General features: G+C 44.7%; 2 protein-coding genes across 2 annotated transcripts in view; both read left to right on the forward strand.

Moving 5' to 3' along the window:
• Positions 1-875, forward strand: part of LOC136421610 (multiple epidermal growth factor-like domains protein 10) — a 43,048-nt gene extending 42,173 nt beyond the window's left edge. Inside the window, exon 16 of the mRNA XM_066409070.1 lies at positions 739-875. Within this exon, the coding sequence (XP_066265167.1) occupies positions 739-875 (137 nt within the window). The remainder of the gene's footprint in view (positions 1-738) is intronic.
• A 4,152-nt stretch (positions 876-5,027) lies between these two features.
• LOC136421640 (multiple epidermal growth factor-like domains protein 10) lies at positions 5,028-14,887 on the forward strand. Its single transcript, XM_066409109.1, has 10 exons — positions 5,028-5,046; positions 5,576-5,668; positions 6,550-6,672; positions 6,883-6,978; positions 7,609-7,728; positions 9,319-9,411; positions 9,898-10,016; positions 10,530-10,752; positions 11,561-11,707; positions 14,596-14,887. Exons 1-10 carry the CDS (start codon positions 5,028-5,030, stop codon positions 14,736-14,738), a joined length of 1,176 nt encoding a protein of 391 aa, XP_066265206.1. The 3' UTR covers positions 14,739-14,887.
• Positions 14,888-17,482: the final 2,595 nt, after the last annotated feature.

Raw genomic sequence — 17,482 nt, forward strand, 5'->3', positions numbered from 1 at the left:
ACCACTAGACATTCGCCAACATATGTACTCAAACCTCACTCTACAGTCCGTTAAAAAACTCTTGATTTCATATTATAGATCCCGATTAAGTGACACATTTTCTGTTGATAACTTATGTACTTGGACGACCACTTGTCGTTGCTCATCTTGCATAGTGACATAGCTTAACCGTTTACCCTGTTTTCCTTATCATTTGACCTTATTACTCTCATTTTTTTAATGTATTTCTTTTAGTATTTGATGTCTTTCATGTATTGTTTTTATCTCAACTTTGTAAATTTTCTGGGGGAGTCGGCCTCGTAGAGGAACTAGATTCCTGTTGCCGGCGCCCCTCAGATTGTACGCAATCTGTGAATTTGAATAAATAAATAAAAATAAATAAGCTCAAATCGGCACGCAGGCCGCTTTTCATTGAGGTCATGAGGGAAGAGGTAAAGGTCAGATATAACATAACAGAGATACACAGTCATTTGAGTCCTAATAACTCTATCAACATGTATCATTACATATTTATGGTACAACAATATACAATTGCTACAAAAAAAGTGGTCCCATGCATCAAAGATGCGTAGGGGGGCTCCCATCTCCCATTCGTAGCGCTTGGGCCACACAAGTGCAAGTCACTACAGCAGCTAGGGGGCTGGTCCGCTGGTTACAACAATTGCTACAACATACAACATATAGTAGGGCGCAAGCTTGTTCATGGTCCGTGTCCGTTCGTTTTGTTTTCACTTCCAGAGTGCGCTCTTGACTGTAAGAACGGCGGAGTTCTTGACGCCACGTCCTGTAGCTGCGCCTGTGCGGCCGGATGGGACGGAGAAACTTGTGAAGGTGAGAGGTCATTCTCACAACTTACTAAACAACAATTAAAATAAGCTTTTTATATAAAAAAATCAGAAAATTCATTCTGGTACAGTGCTTCGGTTGAGCGTTTAAAAAGAACATGTAGCACAGTACTTCAAGAGGAATTAGACCAAGAGACCACATTAGACTGATATCCTACGTCTATAAATTAGTTGTATTTCCTCTGAGAACTTTGACCTACCCTGGTCCCAGTCTCTAGGGGTCGGCTTAGGGGTGTTTTACCGGGCCAAGTCTGCTTATGATTGAGCCGTTTCTGTCAGCCTGTCTACTTAGCTGCCATATATAATTTCGCAGCCTTTTTACTTAAGTTGCCATAGACGGTTTCACCGCCCAAGTAATTTAATCCAAAACCGTCAAGCCACACCCCGAGCGGGCTAAGCTGTCAGGGCGGGCGGGTATCACTCCCAGGGCCGTAGAGATATCAGGGGAAACCATACCGATGGTATGGTTTCCAGGCTAACTTTGACCATGATGTATCTTCTTTCCCCAGACGAGTGTGCCGATACACACGCCTACTGCGGGGTCAGTCCAGGATGGCCGAACGCCGACTCGTGTGTCAATGACTACGTCAGGCAATACTGTCGCTCTATGTGCGGACTGTGCGTGAAAGAAGGTACGTTCACTATTCACAATATACGCCAAAAATAGTTACTCAAGCTACTAGATAAAATTTTGAAATAGTCAGACGTCTCAGACAGCATCCGCTATCTTTCGTCAGTGACAAAAGAAAGATCTGGTAGAACTAGTTTTTATACCAAAACTCTGAATGGATATGTTAATGAAGTGAAGACAGTTTCAGATCCATTCAGAGTTTTGGTATAGAAACTAGTTCTATCAGATCTTTCTTTAGTCACTGACTAAAGATAGCGGATGCTGTCCGAAACGTCTGACTGTTTTAAAAGTCTATTCAGTTGCTTGAGTAACTATTTTTGGCGTATCTTATTACCTGGATGTCTAACCTTCATCAACGTATTCACATTATACTCTTCAAGGGAAGGTATTTAACTTTATCTATTTCACTTTATATTGTTGTTTGGGTTCAAAATTAAATGCAGCTAGAGCTGCTCAACGATAATGATGAATATAACATTTTACACAATTCAAGTAGAAAACTGGAACAGAATTAAATACTTCAATATGTATAATCATAATTCAAATTCAATCATTATTGTTGGTCATGCAAGAAGGCGCTACCGATCTTGCGGTTTCATTCGTGTTTAACTCCCTAAACATAATATCTAAAGGTCAAACAACGACACCCTTGCTGACAACCACACATCAACCGACGACTGTTACAACTACCACCGAGCCAACAACGGTTAGAACTACAACGGAACCGACAACTGTTTCAACCACCACTGAACCAACAACTGTAGCTACAACCACCACCCCCAAACAGGAAACGGTGACCTCTACGACAAATGGAGGTACTGCAGCTATCATTATGATACATACTCTAGGGGGAGGTACTATTTCTCAAAAGTGCAGTTTTTGCTGATATACGCACCTAGAAATATGGGGACGGTCTATCTGAGTATGAAAATGTAAAAGTGTTGTAATTTTTTCAACATTAACCCCCCTGTACATACCCCCTGAAGTTTGTACCATGACTACGTACTAAACTAGTTCAAAGGTATGCTAGCAAACATAATTAATGCCTTAAGGTATAAATATTTTGAGGTAAGAAGACATTTAAGTGATTATTTGAACCCAAAGTCTATTCTCTACTCAGATATAGACTATTCCCAAATCACCCCCATTGCAAAAATGGACTAGTCCCATTAGAACATATGTACAAACTTCAAGAGGTATGTACAGGGGGGTTAGACTCCAATGATTGCCCAAATTTTGTGATTTCTGTGCTTTAATAGATAGACCATATCCATATTTTGAAATGCGTATTTTACAAAGTTGGAATTAATACCCCCCCCCCCCTACTCTACTGTGCAAGTTATAGTTGCTGTCTTGGCAGAATCGCAGTAATTTTGAAAGTTGTATAAGGATCATCATAATAACGAACCTACAAGACAAAATATCCTGTCTTGCAAACTGAAAAAGAAGTTAATATCGACCCACTTATTCTTTCATGACTTCGATTGCTTAAAGTCATAAACAAGTACGCCAGTGCAGTTCCATCCGAAAAGCTAGGGAGATGGGGAAAACTCACGGTTGCTTCTTCCCGAGCGTGGGCACAAAGTACGGCTATCTAGCTCCATAAAAATGAGATAATATCTTGTACTGTGTGGCTCTCCGGGTTTGGGGACAGCAAACCCCGCGCTCGTTAAAGAAGCCACCACACCTTTCGAAAAATAATAGGGGCATGCCCCGGTATGCAATTTCCAACCTTTACAGTCCGGTCTGGGTTGACACCTTGAAAAGGTGATAGTCACCTGTTATGTCAATCATTCCAGAAATGTGGTAAATCTAAATAAATAAATACTGAACACGAGAAAGGCAGTAACACATCGTTTTATCATGTCTTTTTCCCAGTTGAAGATATTTTTGTAGACCCGTGCCAGAACCTGTCCCCTCACTGCGGGGCCAGCCCCGGGTGGCCCACCCTGGACATGTGCGACCAGTACCCGTACGTACGGGACAACTGCCCGCAGTGGTGCGGGGACTGCGGTAAGTACTGCCGAGCTTTCGTCTAGATGTAACGGCCAAGATGTAAAACATAAGATGGACGGTCTTTTCTAATATCAACTAATAATTTATTGCAAGTTCATGCCCAAAGGCCAATTGCAAACAAACAAGTACATGGAAGTACATGGGAAACGAAATAGTTATCTAGTCTACTGTGGTGCGGGGACTGTGGTAAGTACTGCCTAGCTTTCGTCTAGATCGTCCTCCCAGCAGACCCGATATGTTCGTTACCTCCCATAGCGGCCCTGCCCTTCCGAGCCCCTGATCACGCTTCTGGCGACGTCACCACCAATCAGAGGGTTTGCTAAAGCTCATTTTGAGCAAAGCCGCAAAGGACGCTGGTAAGGTATCAGCCAATCAGCTTAATACGTCTTGCATCGCTACTTGATTATTCATGAGCAACTAACGACTGTTTGTGCCAAATAAGGCTAGCTCATTAATTAATACATTAGTACTGCCTATCTTTTGCGTAGATGTGACGGCCAAGATGTAAAACAAAAGGTTCGAAGGCATTTTCTAACATTAACAACCGTCTATCGTCATTTGTCAAGACAGTGTACGTGTTCTTTTGTCAGAAGGCTCTGAAAGTTACCGCTAAAACAAATTTATGACCGTGCAAAATTGAAATCACTCATGATCAGAAGAGATTTTGTCTTCTTCATTTCAGTGATGATGCTTTTATGACAACGTAAACAACTGTTTATAGTACATTATGTACTTCCAATACCCCGGAGATAACTAAACTATGCCTGTGTGTACATACCCATAGAACTACAAATAAGGAGCTTACTTTGGTCAGTCCTGATCACAGGAGATCATGAAACCATCCAAATGAAATATCGACCTCTGTTGAAAACGTTACAGATAAAGGAAAGGAAAGGAATCTCGAACCAGTTTAGCTCAAATGAACTCAATGAACAGATGAGCTACTCTTCCACTGGTCGTGACAGAGGAGACAGACGCTATGTACAGTATTTACAGGTTCAGTGTACCGGGGAAATTCCCCTAGCTCTTTTCGACAAGCACAATGAACAGTGGACCACGGCTTAACGTCCCGTCCTAAGGACTGCGATCTTTAACGGCAGCGTGCATGTCGGGTGAGCGACACAGCCGGGATCGAACCCGGGGCTTCTAGTTCCAGAGGTAAGATCGCTAACCACTGGACTACGCACCCTACAGATTGTTCTGGCCCGGCTTGCGCCCACGGTGGGACCCGTGGAGGGAACCCAGCCAACCACGGCGAACACACATGCGACTGCAACTGTGTAGGCGACTGGACAGGGCCCTTGTGCGAAGGTAAGGTAAACAACGGCAAGGTCGTAACACCACCACATTAATAACTTCCATCTGTCACACCCACACATTAGCGGGAAAAACATCCCACCGGTCAAAATTGTCACACGCAACCCAAAACTAGAAAAAAACCTAGCAAGAAAAACACCCCTCCGTCAAAATGGTCACACCCAACACGAGCGAACAAAAAAAAAACACCCCTCCCAATAAAATGGTCACATTTAACAATGGCCCCCATCCTTGCAAGCAAAAACAGAATAGGTGTTACTATCGCAAACCTGTAATTACTAATAGGCAAAGTTAGTCCTGTAGCCTTCTTGAGACCGTACGGGCAGTAGGTTCTTTTCCATTGTGTCTAGGGCACGGTATACCGGTGGCCAATGATACTGCTTTCACCAGTTGGATCCTGTCATTGCCTCCGATGGATGTGCTAGGAGATTAGATTGAAATAACAAAAGTCGCTGATCACGTAAAAGCATCATCATCATCTTAGCTTGTCGTGTGAGTGTCACGGATGAACATCACCCTCCTCCTCCAGTCCTCCCTGTCCTCCATTATATTGCTCTCAGTATTTCTTCTAAATTACAGCCTGCATCCTCACACAGCTGCTGTATGTATGTCGCGTGAGGTCTGCCTACACTTGCATGTCCATTTTTGGTGCCCACAAAAGAACGTCTCTGAGGATCTCTTCCTTACTCCTCCAGGAATGATCAGCGAAAACCCATACAAGCATATGAGAACATAATGCGTTGTTCTTTTCTCTCATCTATTCCAGTGTGCAGTCTAAACTGTGTGAACGGCGCGACGCTCGATGAGGCCTCCTGTACCTGTGCCTGTGATGTCGGGTGGGACGGTCCTACCTGTGCAGGTATGGCATTTATTCTATTAAACTGCAACAGGCAATACTAGACATCCCAGGCAGCAATGGCTGATATCAGGCGTCTAACACATAGCAAGTACAAAGACAATGTTGTAATATTACGCATATATACAAACATAAATTCCTAACGTACACAATAATGATAATGATAAAATGTCAAAGAGGTTCGAGAGGTCAGAGGTATTGACTTACAGCAGGTATGGCATTTATCAAACAAAAGATGCTGTCGGTTGTACAGTCAATGCTACATCACCATAAGGCTTGATAACCCTTTTGATACATGATAATCGATAACCTTCATCGTACATTAATGCCTTATATGGCTAAGTTCTGGCGTAGGGATATAAAAGTTGTAATAAAGTTCATATAATGACACTGAGAGGACCTCTGATATTGATCTAAAACTGATCTAGTAATACTGATCTAAAACACTAGTTCAAACCACTCTAAGGAATAGGTTCGGCTTCTTCTCGTCTCTTTGTGATCTTAAAAATCTAGATTGAGAGGGATTTGTTTATTACAGCAAATGACTTTACTGAATAAAAAGACTCTTTTTACACAACCAAGAGATTTATTCCACCGACGTTTCGGTGACCATCTGTCACCTTCTTCAAGGCAATTCTGACTGGTTCACATAGTAATGCAGCACACTGGTGTCAGAATTGCCTTGAAGAAGGTGACAGATGGTCACCGAAACGTCGGTGGAATAAATCTCTTGGTTGTGTAAAAAGAGTCTTTTTATTCAGTGACTCACCAACCTGATGAAACTATTCACGGAAATGACTTTACTTTTTAATATCAGTGTGTAAATGCGATTGCATTTTTGATATGGTCATCACAGGCGTTGAATTTGTTTATGTTGTTCTAAGACAAATGTGAGGACCACCATGAGTACTGCGGAGTGAGTCCGGGATGGCCGACTGTGGACTCCTGCACCACCGACTACGTCAGGGAGTTCTGCCCCGCGTTCTGTGGGACGTGCCAGAAGCCAGGTGTGTGCTTGTATGTTTGTTTGTTTGTGTGTGTGTGTGTGTTTGTGTGTGTGTCTGTGTGTGTGTTTGTTAATAATCTCTCTCTTTTATCAAAGAGTAGCTCGTCTCTTTGTGTCATAATCATAATTACCTGTAAACATAAAATGGTTTATCAAAAGTCTAAAAGCTGTGTTCTTCAAGTGCTTCATAATTTTCTATTGTTTTCCTCAGAGGTTTGCTTCAAAAACTGCGCAAACGGCGGTGCGTTTGATGACGAGACGTGCACGTGCGTGTGCGCACGCGGCTGGGACGGAGAGACATGCGAAGGTAAACATGAAAGCGTGAGCTTGCCATTTAAAACATGTCATTTAGAAAGCAGTTAAGGACTTACAGGCGATAATGATTATGACGACAATGTTGTTGGTGATGATTATGCTGTTGATTGTAATGTTTATGATAATAAAGATAGTATTGATGTAATAATTATGATGGTGTCGAAGTTGATGTTGATGATGATGTTGATAAATTAAATGTTGAAGTAGGTGATGATGATAAATACATCTTCAAATTGACAAGGTTATCCGTACCGCTATGGAGTGGTGTCACGTTGAATGACAGCTTGAAAGGAAAATGGAATACATCTCTAACGAATTTAGATATCATTTAATTAAGTAAAACAACAAGACCTTCTTATCTTATCCATGGAAGCTCATCCAGACATCACTCAACAGAGACGGCGGGCATTATAAATTTCCAGGCACGTTTGACCAATTGCTGACATTAAGGCACGTGTCCATACGGTCACGTGTCTGTAACTCTCGCCAGTTTACGTTCGGCAGCGATTGGTCACTTATCGATCATGAAGAAGGCGACAGTGGTTGTTGGAATTTGATCTGTTAATACCTTAGTGTTGGAAGAAAGGTTTGGCATTGTACTAAGACCTTCTTATGTGTGCAGAGGTCTGTGGGGACAGCCATGAGAACTGTGGAGCCAACCCGGGCTGGCCGACCCCTGACCTCTGCGCGGAGGACTATGTGCATGAGCTCTGCCATGCCTTCTGTGGGGTGTGTGAGCCTAGTAAGTACTTACAGAAGTAAAGACTATGTGCATGAGCTCTGCCATGCCTTCTGTGGGGTGTGCGAGCCTAGTAAGTACACACAGAAGTAAGGACTATGTGCATGAGCTCTGCCATGCCTTCTGTGGGGTGTGTGAGCCTAGTAAGTACACACTAGTAAGGACTATGTGCATGAGCTCTGCCATGCCTTCTGTGGGGTGTGTGAGCCTAGTAAGTACACACTAGTAAGGACTATGTGCATGAGCTCTGCCACGCCTTCTGTGGGGTGTGTGAGCCTAGTAAGTACACACAGAAGTAAGGACTATGTGCATGAGCTCTGCCATGCCTTCTGTGGGGTGTGTGAGCCTAGTAAGTACACACTAGTAAGGACTATGTGCATGAGCTCTGCCATGCCTTCTGTGGGGTGTGTGAGCCTAGTAAGTACACACTAGTAAGGACTATGTGCATGAGCTCTGCCACGCCTTCTGTGGGGTCTGTGAGCCTAGTAAGTACACACAGAAGTAAGGACTATGTGCATGAGCTCTGCCATGCCTTCTGTGGGGTGTGTGAGCCTAGTAAGTACACACAGAAGTAAGGACTATGTGCATGAGCTCTGCCACGCCTTCTGTGGGGCGTGTGAGCCTAGTAAGTACACACAGAAGTAAGGACTATGTGCATGAGCTCTGCCACGCCTTCTGTGGGGTGTGTGAGCCTAGTAAGTACACACAGAAGTAAGGACTATGTGCATGAGCTCTGCCACGCCTTCTGTGGGGTGTGTGAGCCTAGTAAGTACACACTAGTAAGGACTATGTGCATGAGCTCTGCCACGCCTTCTGTGGGGTGTGTGAGCCTAGTAAGTATACACTAGTAAGGACTATGTCCATGAGCTCTGCCACGCCTTCTGTGGGGTGTGCGAGCCTAGTAAGTACACACTAGTAAGGACTATGTGCACGAGCTCTGCCACGCCTTCTGTGGGGTGTGTGAGCCTAGTAAGTACTTACAGAAGTAAGGACTATGTGCATGAGCTCTGCCATGCCTTCTGTGGGGTGTGCGAGCCTAGTAAGTACACACAGAAGTAAGGACTATGTGCATGAGCTCTGCCACGCCTTCTGTGGGGTCTGTGAGCCTAGTAAGTACACACAGAAGTAAGGACTATGTGCATGAGCTCTGCCACGCCTTCTGTGGGGTGTGCGAGCCTAGTAAGTACACACACAAGTAGCACTCGATCTATCAATTGAACCTTTTTAGGGTAGCAAAAATAGTTTAGTTCAGACGATTTTAGATTGATCAAAATATTGGATTTTATGTTCGAAAACGAAATTGTAATATTTTTGGATATAATTTTGGAATTTATTAGCCTGAGATTTCAGTCTCTCTGTGATTTATTTGATAATGGAACCATACACGGAAGATAGAAGGCTGTTCGAAAGATACCCAATCTGTGTCATGTCACTTGAATACGGTATGTCTTTAAGAGCGAGATAGGCGAGGCAAAAGGTCACAATGCCAATGGACGATAGTTTAACGTGCTGGCCAGTAAAGACAAAGATCAGGTAGAAACTGCCATGAGGCCTTTTTTTGTCATAATCTTAAGATCTGTTTCTTTGTTTTAGGCTGCAACCTGCAGTGCTTCAACGGCGGCGCGTTGGACCCTGACAACTGCACGTGTTCCTGCGCCGACGGTTGGGACGGTCCCACCTGCTCCGGTAAGGTTCTTGGATTAGTGGCTGTTGATTGATCATTACAAGTAGTGCTACAGGCCTTTGCTTTAGTCCAATAAATTTGAAATCTACGATGCATCTGCTGATGAATACATGAATTTTTCTTGGTAGGTGTCGACAGAGCAAATGGCATCTTCTAACCGCTTTGTGTGGAACTTCAATTCTTATTATCTCATTCAATGGTCACGGGTTTGTGTGGCAACTAGTATTTGGGCTGGGTAATAATAAGATTGGTACTTCTTATTGATAGTTTTTTGTCTTAAATGATCAAGCAGGGTGACTCAAAAACGGATGACTGGGTTTCCTTGCATTGTGGGTAACTTGCTGTTTTGTAAACATATTGATGTTTCTAGAACCCTGCAGCAACGCTAGCCCCCTTTGTTGGAAGATAACCCAAGCAGGGACGAATGTATGTTCATGATTTGTGGGTATACGTAACTTAATGTTTTGTAAACATATTTACATTTCTAGAGCCCTGTGGCAACGCTAGCCCCCTCTGCGGCGCCAATCCGGGCTGGCCGGACGTCTCGGCTTGTCAGGAACTCTACGTCCAGGACAACTGTCATCATTTCTGTGGACTCTGTAGAAAGGTAGGATTCATGAGTAATGTAAGTAGAACAGTAACAAAATGTAACAAAATGTATTCAATTTTTGTCCCATCCCTTCCGTGTTAACACATATAATGCCACTTGTACACATTACTATATACAAATGTTGACACCCACAGATGTACATGTGCAAATATACGTATGTGTATTTTTGCATTTGCGTTCACCCAGATACATTTGCATGTAAACCATCTATCTAATGCTTTATGCTGCCATATTGGATGTTCATCAAGTGAAACTAACAATGATTATTTCGTCTAAAGTTGGTTTCTCATAATGAGATACACACGTGAAATATATACACAAGTATGTACACAACTTTTTCCAGGTATATATACTTAGGATATTGTTATGGCTTGTTACGCTGTCCATGCCAAAATTCCATTGTAATGTCTTGTCTTTGTCAGCCCTTTGTAATAGCAACAGGCTAGTTGTGATGGGCTGAACAGCCAAACCAATAAATAAGAATGAAATAACTTTTGTCTTTCACAACAGGTTGGTGACACTTGGGGGCAGGGTACGACTGCAGCGACCACTACAACCCCTCAGCCCACTACAACAACAACAACAACTACAACTCCTGAGCCAACGACTACTACAACCACCACTCCCGCACCCGCCACGACGACAACCACTACTCCTCAGCCCACCACAACCACCACCACAACCCCCGAGCCTTCTACAACCTCTAGCACCACTCCGGTCCCTCCAGAACCTGGTCAGTTACTGTACTATCCAAGCAGAGGAGTGGGTCCGGCAGGTTTTTGACGTGTATCGACAAAGACAAAGTAGAAAGCCCGACAAAAACGCCTAAAACACGTCAAAAACCTGCCGGACACACTCCTCTACTTGGAGAGTAAGTTACTGATGTTCCTGTATCTAGCAGTTGATGATGTGGCTACCAGAAGAAGTGTTATTACATGCATGTCTGAGCAAGGGATATCGCCAACATGCTGAACGCACATTTTAGTACCAGTGATACGTTGGAAGTGTTCTGGCGACGCCTCAGGGGCAAGGCTTATGGTATATATATTGTGTGCAGATTGCAAGAATTATAGAAATTGCACAGGAATGTGTCCACAGGAATTTAAGACCATAACTCACGAATGCCTAAATGGATTGTCCTCATATTTGGTAGGTAGGTAGGTCTTTGTCAGACCTCGACATTATAGGATTTAAGGCCCCCATGGCAATTTTCTATGGTACTGCAGGGGAACTTTTGAAATCTCATGTTAAGAACATGCTATGGTCATGATTTTTTAGTGGTGGATAGCTCTTTGGCTGGAAAATAGGTCCTAGCAGCTTTTTTTTAACTGCAGGAGCTGATTTTGTAACGAACGAAAGGAAACAAAAGATGCGATGGACATACTTGTAGGCTCCAATGAAGCAACTTTGAAGTTGGCAGCTTGTGAAACGTCGGCGTCAGAAGTTGCCCATAAAATTTATCATAAGAATCCTTTCTTCATCTTAAAGTACCAGCTACGACCGTTTACATCTTAAAAGTGCTATCATAACCCTTTGTTCAGGTGCATGCTATCATATGGGGTACTACTTTGAAGACGGCAGCCGCTGGGACGTGTTTGAGGGAGCGTACCGTGTGGAGTACTACTGCAGCAACGGCCAGATAACAGCCACGGACAGGGTGCCCATAGCACAGCCACAGGACGTCTCAGGTTAGTACACAACAACTGACAGGGTGCCCATAGCACAGCCACAGGACGTCTCAGGTTAGTACACAACTACTGACAAGGTGCCCATAGCACAGCCACAGGACGTCTCAGGTTAGTACACAACTACTGACAGGGCGCCCATAGCACAGCCACAGGACGTCTCAGGTTAGTACACAACTACTGACAGGGTGCCCATAGCACAGCCACAGGACGTCTCAGGTTAGTACACAACTACTGACAGGGTGCCCATAGCACAGCCACAGGACGTCTCAGGTTAGTACACAACTACTGACAGGGTGCCCATAGCACAGCCACAGGACGTCTCAGGTTAGTACACAACTACTGACAGGGCGCCCATAGCACAGCCACAGGACGTCTCAGGTTAGTACACAACTACTGACAGGGTGCCCATAGCACAGCCACAGGACGTCTCAGGTTAGTACACAACTACTGACAGGGTGCCCATAGCACAGCCACAGGACGTCTCAGGTTAGTACACAACTACTGACAGGGCGCCCATAGCACAGCCACAGGACGTCTCAGGTTAGTACACAACAACTGACAGGGTTCCCATAGCACAGCCCCAGGACGTCTCAGGTTAGTACACAACTACTGACAGGGCGCCCATAGCACAGCCACAGGACGTCTCAGGTTAGTACACAACTACTGACAGGGCGCCCATAGCACAGCCACAGGACGTCTCAGGTTAGTACACAACTACTGACAGGGTGCCCATAGCACAGCCACAGGACGTCTCAGGTTAGTACACAACTACTGACAGGGTGCCCATAGCACAACCACAGGACGTCTCAGGTTAGTACACAACTACTGACAGGGTGCCCATAGCACAGCCACAGGACGTCACGTTAGTACACAACTACTGACAGGGTGCCCATAGCACAGCCCCAGGACGTCTCAGGTTAGTACACAACTACTGACAGGGCGCCCATAGCACAGCCACAGGACGTCTCAGGTTAGTACACAACTACTGTCAGGGTTCCCATAGCACAGCCACAGGACGTCTCAGGTTAGTACACAACTACTGACAGGGTGCCCATAGCACAGCCACAGGACGTCACGTTAGTACACAACTACTGACAGGGTGCCCATAGCACAGCCCCAGGACGTCTCAGGTTAGTACACAACTACTGACAGGGCGCCCATAGCACAGCCACAGGACGTCTCAGGTTAGTACACAACTACTGACAGGGTGCCCATAGCACAGCCACAGGACGTCTCAGGTTAGTACACAACTACTGACAGGGTGCCCATAGCACAACCACAGGACGTCTCAGGTTAGTACACAACTACTGACAGGGCGCCCATAGCACAGCCACAGGACGTCTCAGGTTAGTACACAACTACTGACAGGGTGCCCATAGCACAGCCCCAGGACGTCTCAGGTTAGTACACAACTACTGTCAGGGTTCCCATAGCACAGCCACAGGACGTCTCAGGTTAGTACACAACTACTGACAGGGTGCCCATAGCACAGCCACAGGACGTCTCAGGTTAGTACACAACTACTGACAGGGTGCCCATAGCACAGCCACAGGACGTCTCAGGTTAGTACACATCTACTGACAGGGTGCCCATAGCACAGCCATAGGACGTCTCAGGTTAGTACACAACTACTGTCACTGACAGGGTGCCCATAGCACAGCCCCAGGACGTCTCAGGTTAGTACACAACTACTGACTGGGTGCCCATAGCACAGCCACAGGACGTCTCAGGTTAGTACACATCTACTGACAGGGTGCCCATAGCACAGCCACAGGACGTGTCAGGTTAGTACACAACTACGGACAGGGTGCCCATAGCACAGCCCCAGGACGTCTCAGGTTAGTACACAACTACTGACAGGGTGCCCATAGCACAGCCACAGGACGTCACAGGTTAGTACACATCTACTGACAGGGTGCCCATAGCACAGCCACAGGACGTGTCAGGTAAGTACACATCCACTGACAGGGTGCCCATAGCACAGCAACAGGACGTGTCAGGTAAGTACACAACTACGGACAGGGTGCCCATAGCACAGCCACAGGACGTCTCAGGTTAGTACACATCTACTGACAGGGTGCCCATAGCACAGCCACAGGACGTCTCAGGTTAGTACACATCCACTGACAGGGTGCCCATAGCACAGCCACAGGACGTGTCAGGTTAGTACACAACTACTGACTGGGTGCCCATAGCACAGCCACAGGACGTCTCAGGTTAGTACACAACTACTGACAGGGTGCCCGTAGCACAGCCACAGGACGTCTCAGGTTAGTACACAACTACTGACAGGGTGCCCACAGCCACAGGACGTCTCAGGTTAGTACACAACTACTGACAGGGTGCCCATAGCACAGCCACAGGACGTCTCAGGTTAGTACACAACTACTAATGGGGTGCCCATAGCACATCCACAGGGCGTCTCAGGTTAGTACACTTTATTGTAGACTGTCCTTTGTACGATGGCGATAGAAGAATTCTTTTCAGTGATGTGTTAAGTAAATTCCCCTACTTCAGATACCAGAATAGTAGAGAGAAATTCATATTTCTTACAGCCTTCGATAGACCAACTCTAACTAATCACACAGCCTCCTACATTCATGCAATTACCGAGAAGCGAGAGGAAGTCGAAAGTACTAGAGTATGCTAGATGTTTATATACAGTAATACTCATGAATATGTATATAGTTGTTAACATGTGACATGTGCTTAGCCCAGTGGGGCAAACATTTACAATAAAAGTCTTCATTCATTCATTTTCGGAGAAACAGTGGTGATTTTGTGATGTATATGTAGTGTTTATGAGCCCTGGAAGATTAGCCCCTTAGAGGGGTAAAGGGCATCTCAATAAACTCAAACTCAAACTCGATTGATATTCATTTCCACAGTGTCCTGCTCGTACATGGGACAGGAGTATAACAACGGGGCGACATGGGACCTCAACTTTGACGGCTTCATCATTTCGTGCCAGTGCGACGAGGGGGCGGTCACCTGTCTCCCCGTCTCAAGGTCAAACCGCAACCGTCCTTGAAAACAAGGGACAGAAGAACGCGTTTTTCGCTTACGACTCATCGAAAAGATCTGAAAAGCATTTAATCCGTTTACACAATCGAAGAGCATGATTTAGATAGATAAGAGTTGTATGATAACTTTGTCTTGTAATTAAAGATTTCAATCAAGCTTTTTGTTTCTTTTTCATTTTTGATGCTTTGACTATGAAAACATGGATGATATAATGTAAATTGCTTCTGTATCTGTACCTATAAAGTCGATATAACCTCCTTTCAGTGTTACATCACCTGCTTATAAGACCAGATATATAACCAGATGACCAGACTGGCAGAAGACCGCCGGCAGTGGAGAACCTTTGCTGAACGCTATGCTTCCCCGACGGCTGACTAAGCTATGGGAGAGAGTGAGTGAGTGAGTGAGTGAGTGAGTGAGTGAGTGAGTGAGTGAGTGAGTGAGTGAGTGAGTGAGTGAGTGAGTGAGTGAGCGAGTACAATAAACACGGCTTTTTTAAAAGTAACGAAAAAGGAGCACATCTTCCATTGTTTTATAATTTTGTCAGAAACCATTTCAAAAACGCTGAAAGCACCCCATGATGTTCCAATAGCACAATAAAGAGTTGTCCTGTTCCGTTATTTCACAAGAAATTATACATTTTTGTCACCTGCAGTTTTGATAGCATCCGCTAGAGTCAGTACCCTACCTTGAGATGTAGAGAAAAAATCGTTATGAAATTCCTCGGTCATTCAGATCAAAAAGCACCAACGTATTAGAGCTAGCAATCCTTGCATAAAGTGCACAAGTTCATTTGAATGTATCCGGATATCGATGGAATCTAAGTTTCATCAGAAAATGCAAGCCCGCTTTCATCCAGTGCATAAAGAAAGATTTAAAAGTTATCTTATTCATCTTCGCTGGGGACCAAATTTGCGACATTCCTAAGGCCATTGGCCAAATCAGAAAATCTAGTGAATCTCCTTGTCATCCGAAAGCTCAGGCAAAAGTCGTCAGACGGATTTGGTGTAAAGGTTTGCACGTTCGCAGGACCATAAACAGACAGCCTTAACCCTGTTCCTGGAAGTCGACCATGAAAATAATTCCAATTTAATGATACGTTTGTGAAGGCAGCAACCTATTGACAAGCCCCGGGTGAGCTTCTCGACAGGAAAGGAGTTTAACTGCAGAAAGGTTAGCATCCAATGGCGTCAAGTTGCCTTTCCGGTGCGTAAGTACGCGTGGGCGTCCCTAACAAGTTGGTGTACAACATTAAATGGATTCTGGAGAAAGACTAGAATTGTCCCCGAGGCGAAGATCCAATTTTATCACTTTGAAGCCAAGCTTTGAACCTTGACAAAGCCCCACACAAGGCGAAAGTAGTCGGTGTGGGCTCGAATAAAGTTTTAAACGGGAACTATACGGCTGCGGCGTCTTTTCTGAAGATGTGGCGTGAGTGTGTACGGTTGTCTTGAGGTTTTCCGCTACTATTTGCCTTTGAAACCAAGCTTGGTATTGTACTATTGATAAAGCCAAGGCTTCTGAGAAATAGAGGAAGTAGAAATACTAATATTGAGTTGCTTCGGGGGCGTATTCTTAATTTGAATTCCAGTATTTTTCTTTATTTTGATGGTGTTGCTTGGTAATCGGGTACTAGAGCTAGCGGCAAGAAAGAAAATCCTATTATCAATGAAAGTGAAACTAGAGGCGAACTAAATCCCCTGTCCCATATTCAGGACCGTGACACGACCTTGTTTCACGACCACAACTCGGCCAAGGTTGGCGGTAGGTTGAGAGCAGTCAGGCCACTTTTAGGCCACGTCTTTTATGTCAAGTTGCCCTTTCTACGACCACGAAATAAATTATCTGTTTAAAGAGACCACCATATCTCATCCTAATTTCTCCACGTTTTCAGACGAAAAGAAAACTTCTCCCCTGTTAACATTACAAAACCCACATATTACAGAACAAGTGGGATCATTCGTCTTCCACTGTCTCGGAAAAATATGCCGAACCCAATAAGTTAGAACTTAGCGTCAGTAGCTAAGACTAGAGTAGTCATATGTTATATTTTTTATCATTGTCTGTACGTCCACTCCGTGTTACATGAACATGTGCTCGCAATTAGCCTACGGGCAGGAATTTGCAATAAACTTTCATTATTCTGGAAAATCATGAGATAAAATCGGGGTAAACATGGCCTCCCCTGGCAAATCATTACCCTTTTTGTCCATGACAGGAAGGCCTGGTGAAGGCTATTTGTTGACAGCACTTACAGATTATTCGTGATTACTGACCCGCGCTCTTGAAAGGAGATGAAAAGAGAAGGCGAAGCCGTCTTGGATATCAACTCATCTGCTCAAGTGAGGAAACGGAAATTAGCTGAAGTCGCAAAAGGCCTCTAATTAGTGATCATTAGTGTCTCAGTGGTTGGCTATGCATCAGATTTCATCTGAAGAGCGCTGCCATGAGGAGATTGCATCTCAGATTCATCCACCATGCCTTTAAGTGCCAGAGTTATCAACCAAGGATTGATGTGTTCAAAAATTTGTATTTCCCGAGAACCATAGTAGAATGGAACTCGTTGCCATCAAATACTTTAGGAACATCTTCACTAAATAGCTTTAAAGAACGATTGCAGTCAGGTGTGCAAAATTTAGGTGTGACAAGCCGTTCAGTGTAATGTAACCAGCTGCTGCCGCGCCGCGTGCCTGCGAGGCTGGTGTGTTACACCGAAGGGCAGTTATACCGGCTATACAGATACAGATTATG

Source organism: Branchiostoma lanceolatum, chromosome 1 (assembly GCF_035083965.1).
Source record: "Branchiostoma lanceolatum isolate klBraLanc5 chromosome 1, klBraLanc5.hap2, whole genome shotgun sequence".
In the NCBI taxonomy this organism is placed as follows: domain Eukaryota; kingdom Metazoa; phylum Chordata; class Leptocardii; order Amphioxiformes; family Branchiostomatidae; genus Branchiostoma; species Branchiostoma lanceolatum.

What these genes read in the sequence shown, in the direction of transcription:
- LOC136421640 (XM_066409109.1), top strand. An exon ending in GGACGGAGAGACATGCGAAG is followed by an intron (nt 6,979 to 7,608) that starts GTAAACATGAAA and finishes TTATGTGTGCAG; the next exon opens with AGGTCTGTGGGGACAGCCAT. An exon ending in ACAGCCACAGGACGTCTCAG is followed by an intron (nt 11,708 to 14,595) that starts GTTAGTACACAA and finishes TCATTTCCACAG; the next exon opens with TGTCCTGCTCGTACATGGGA.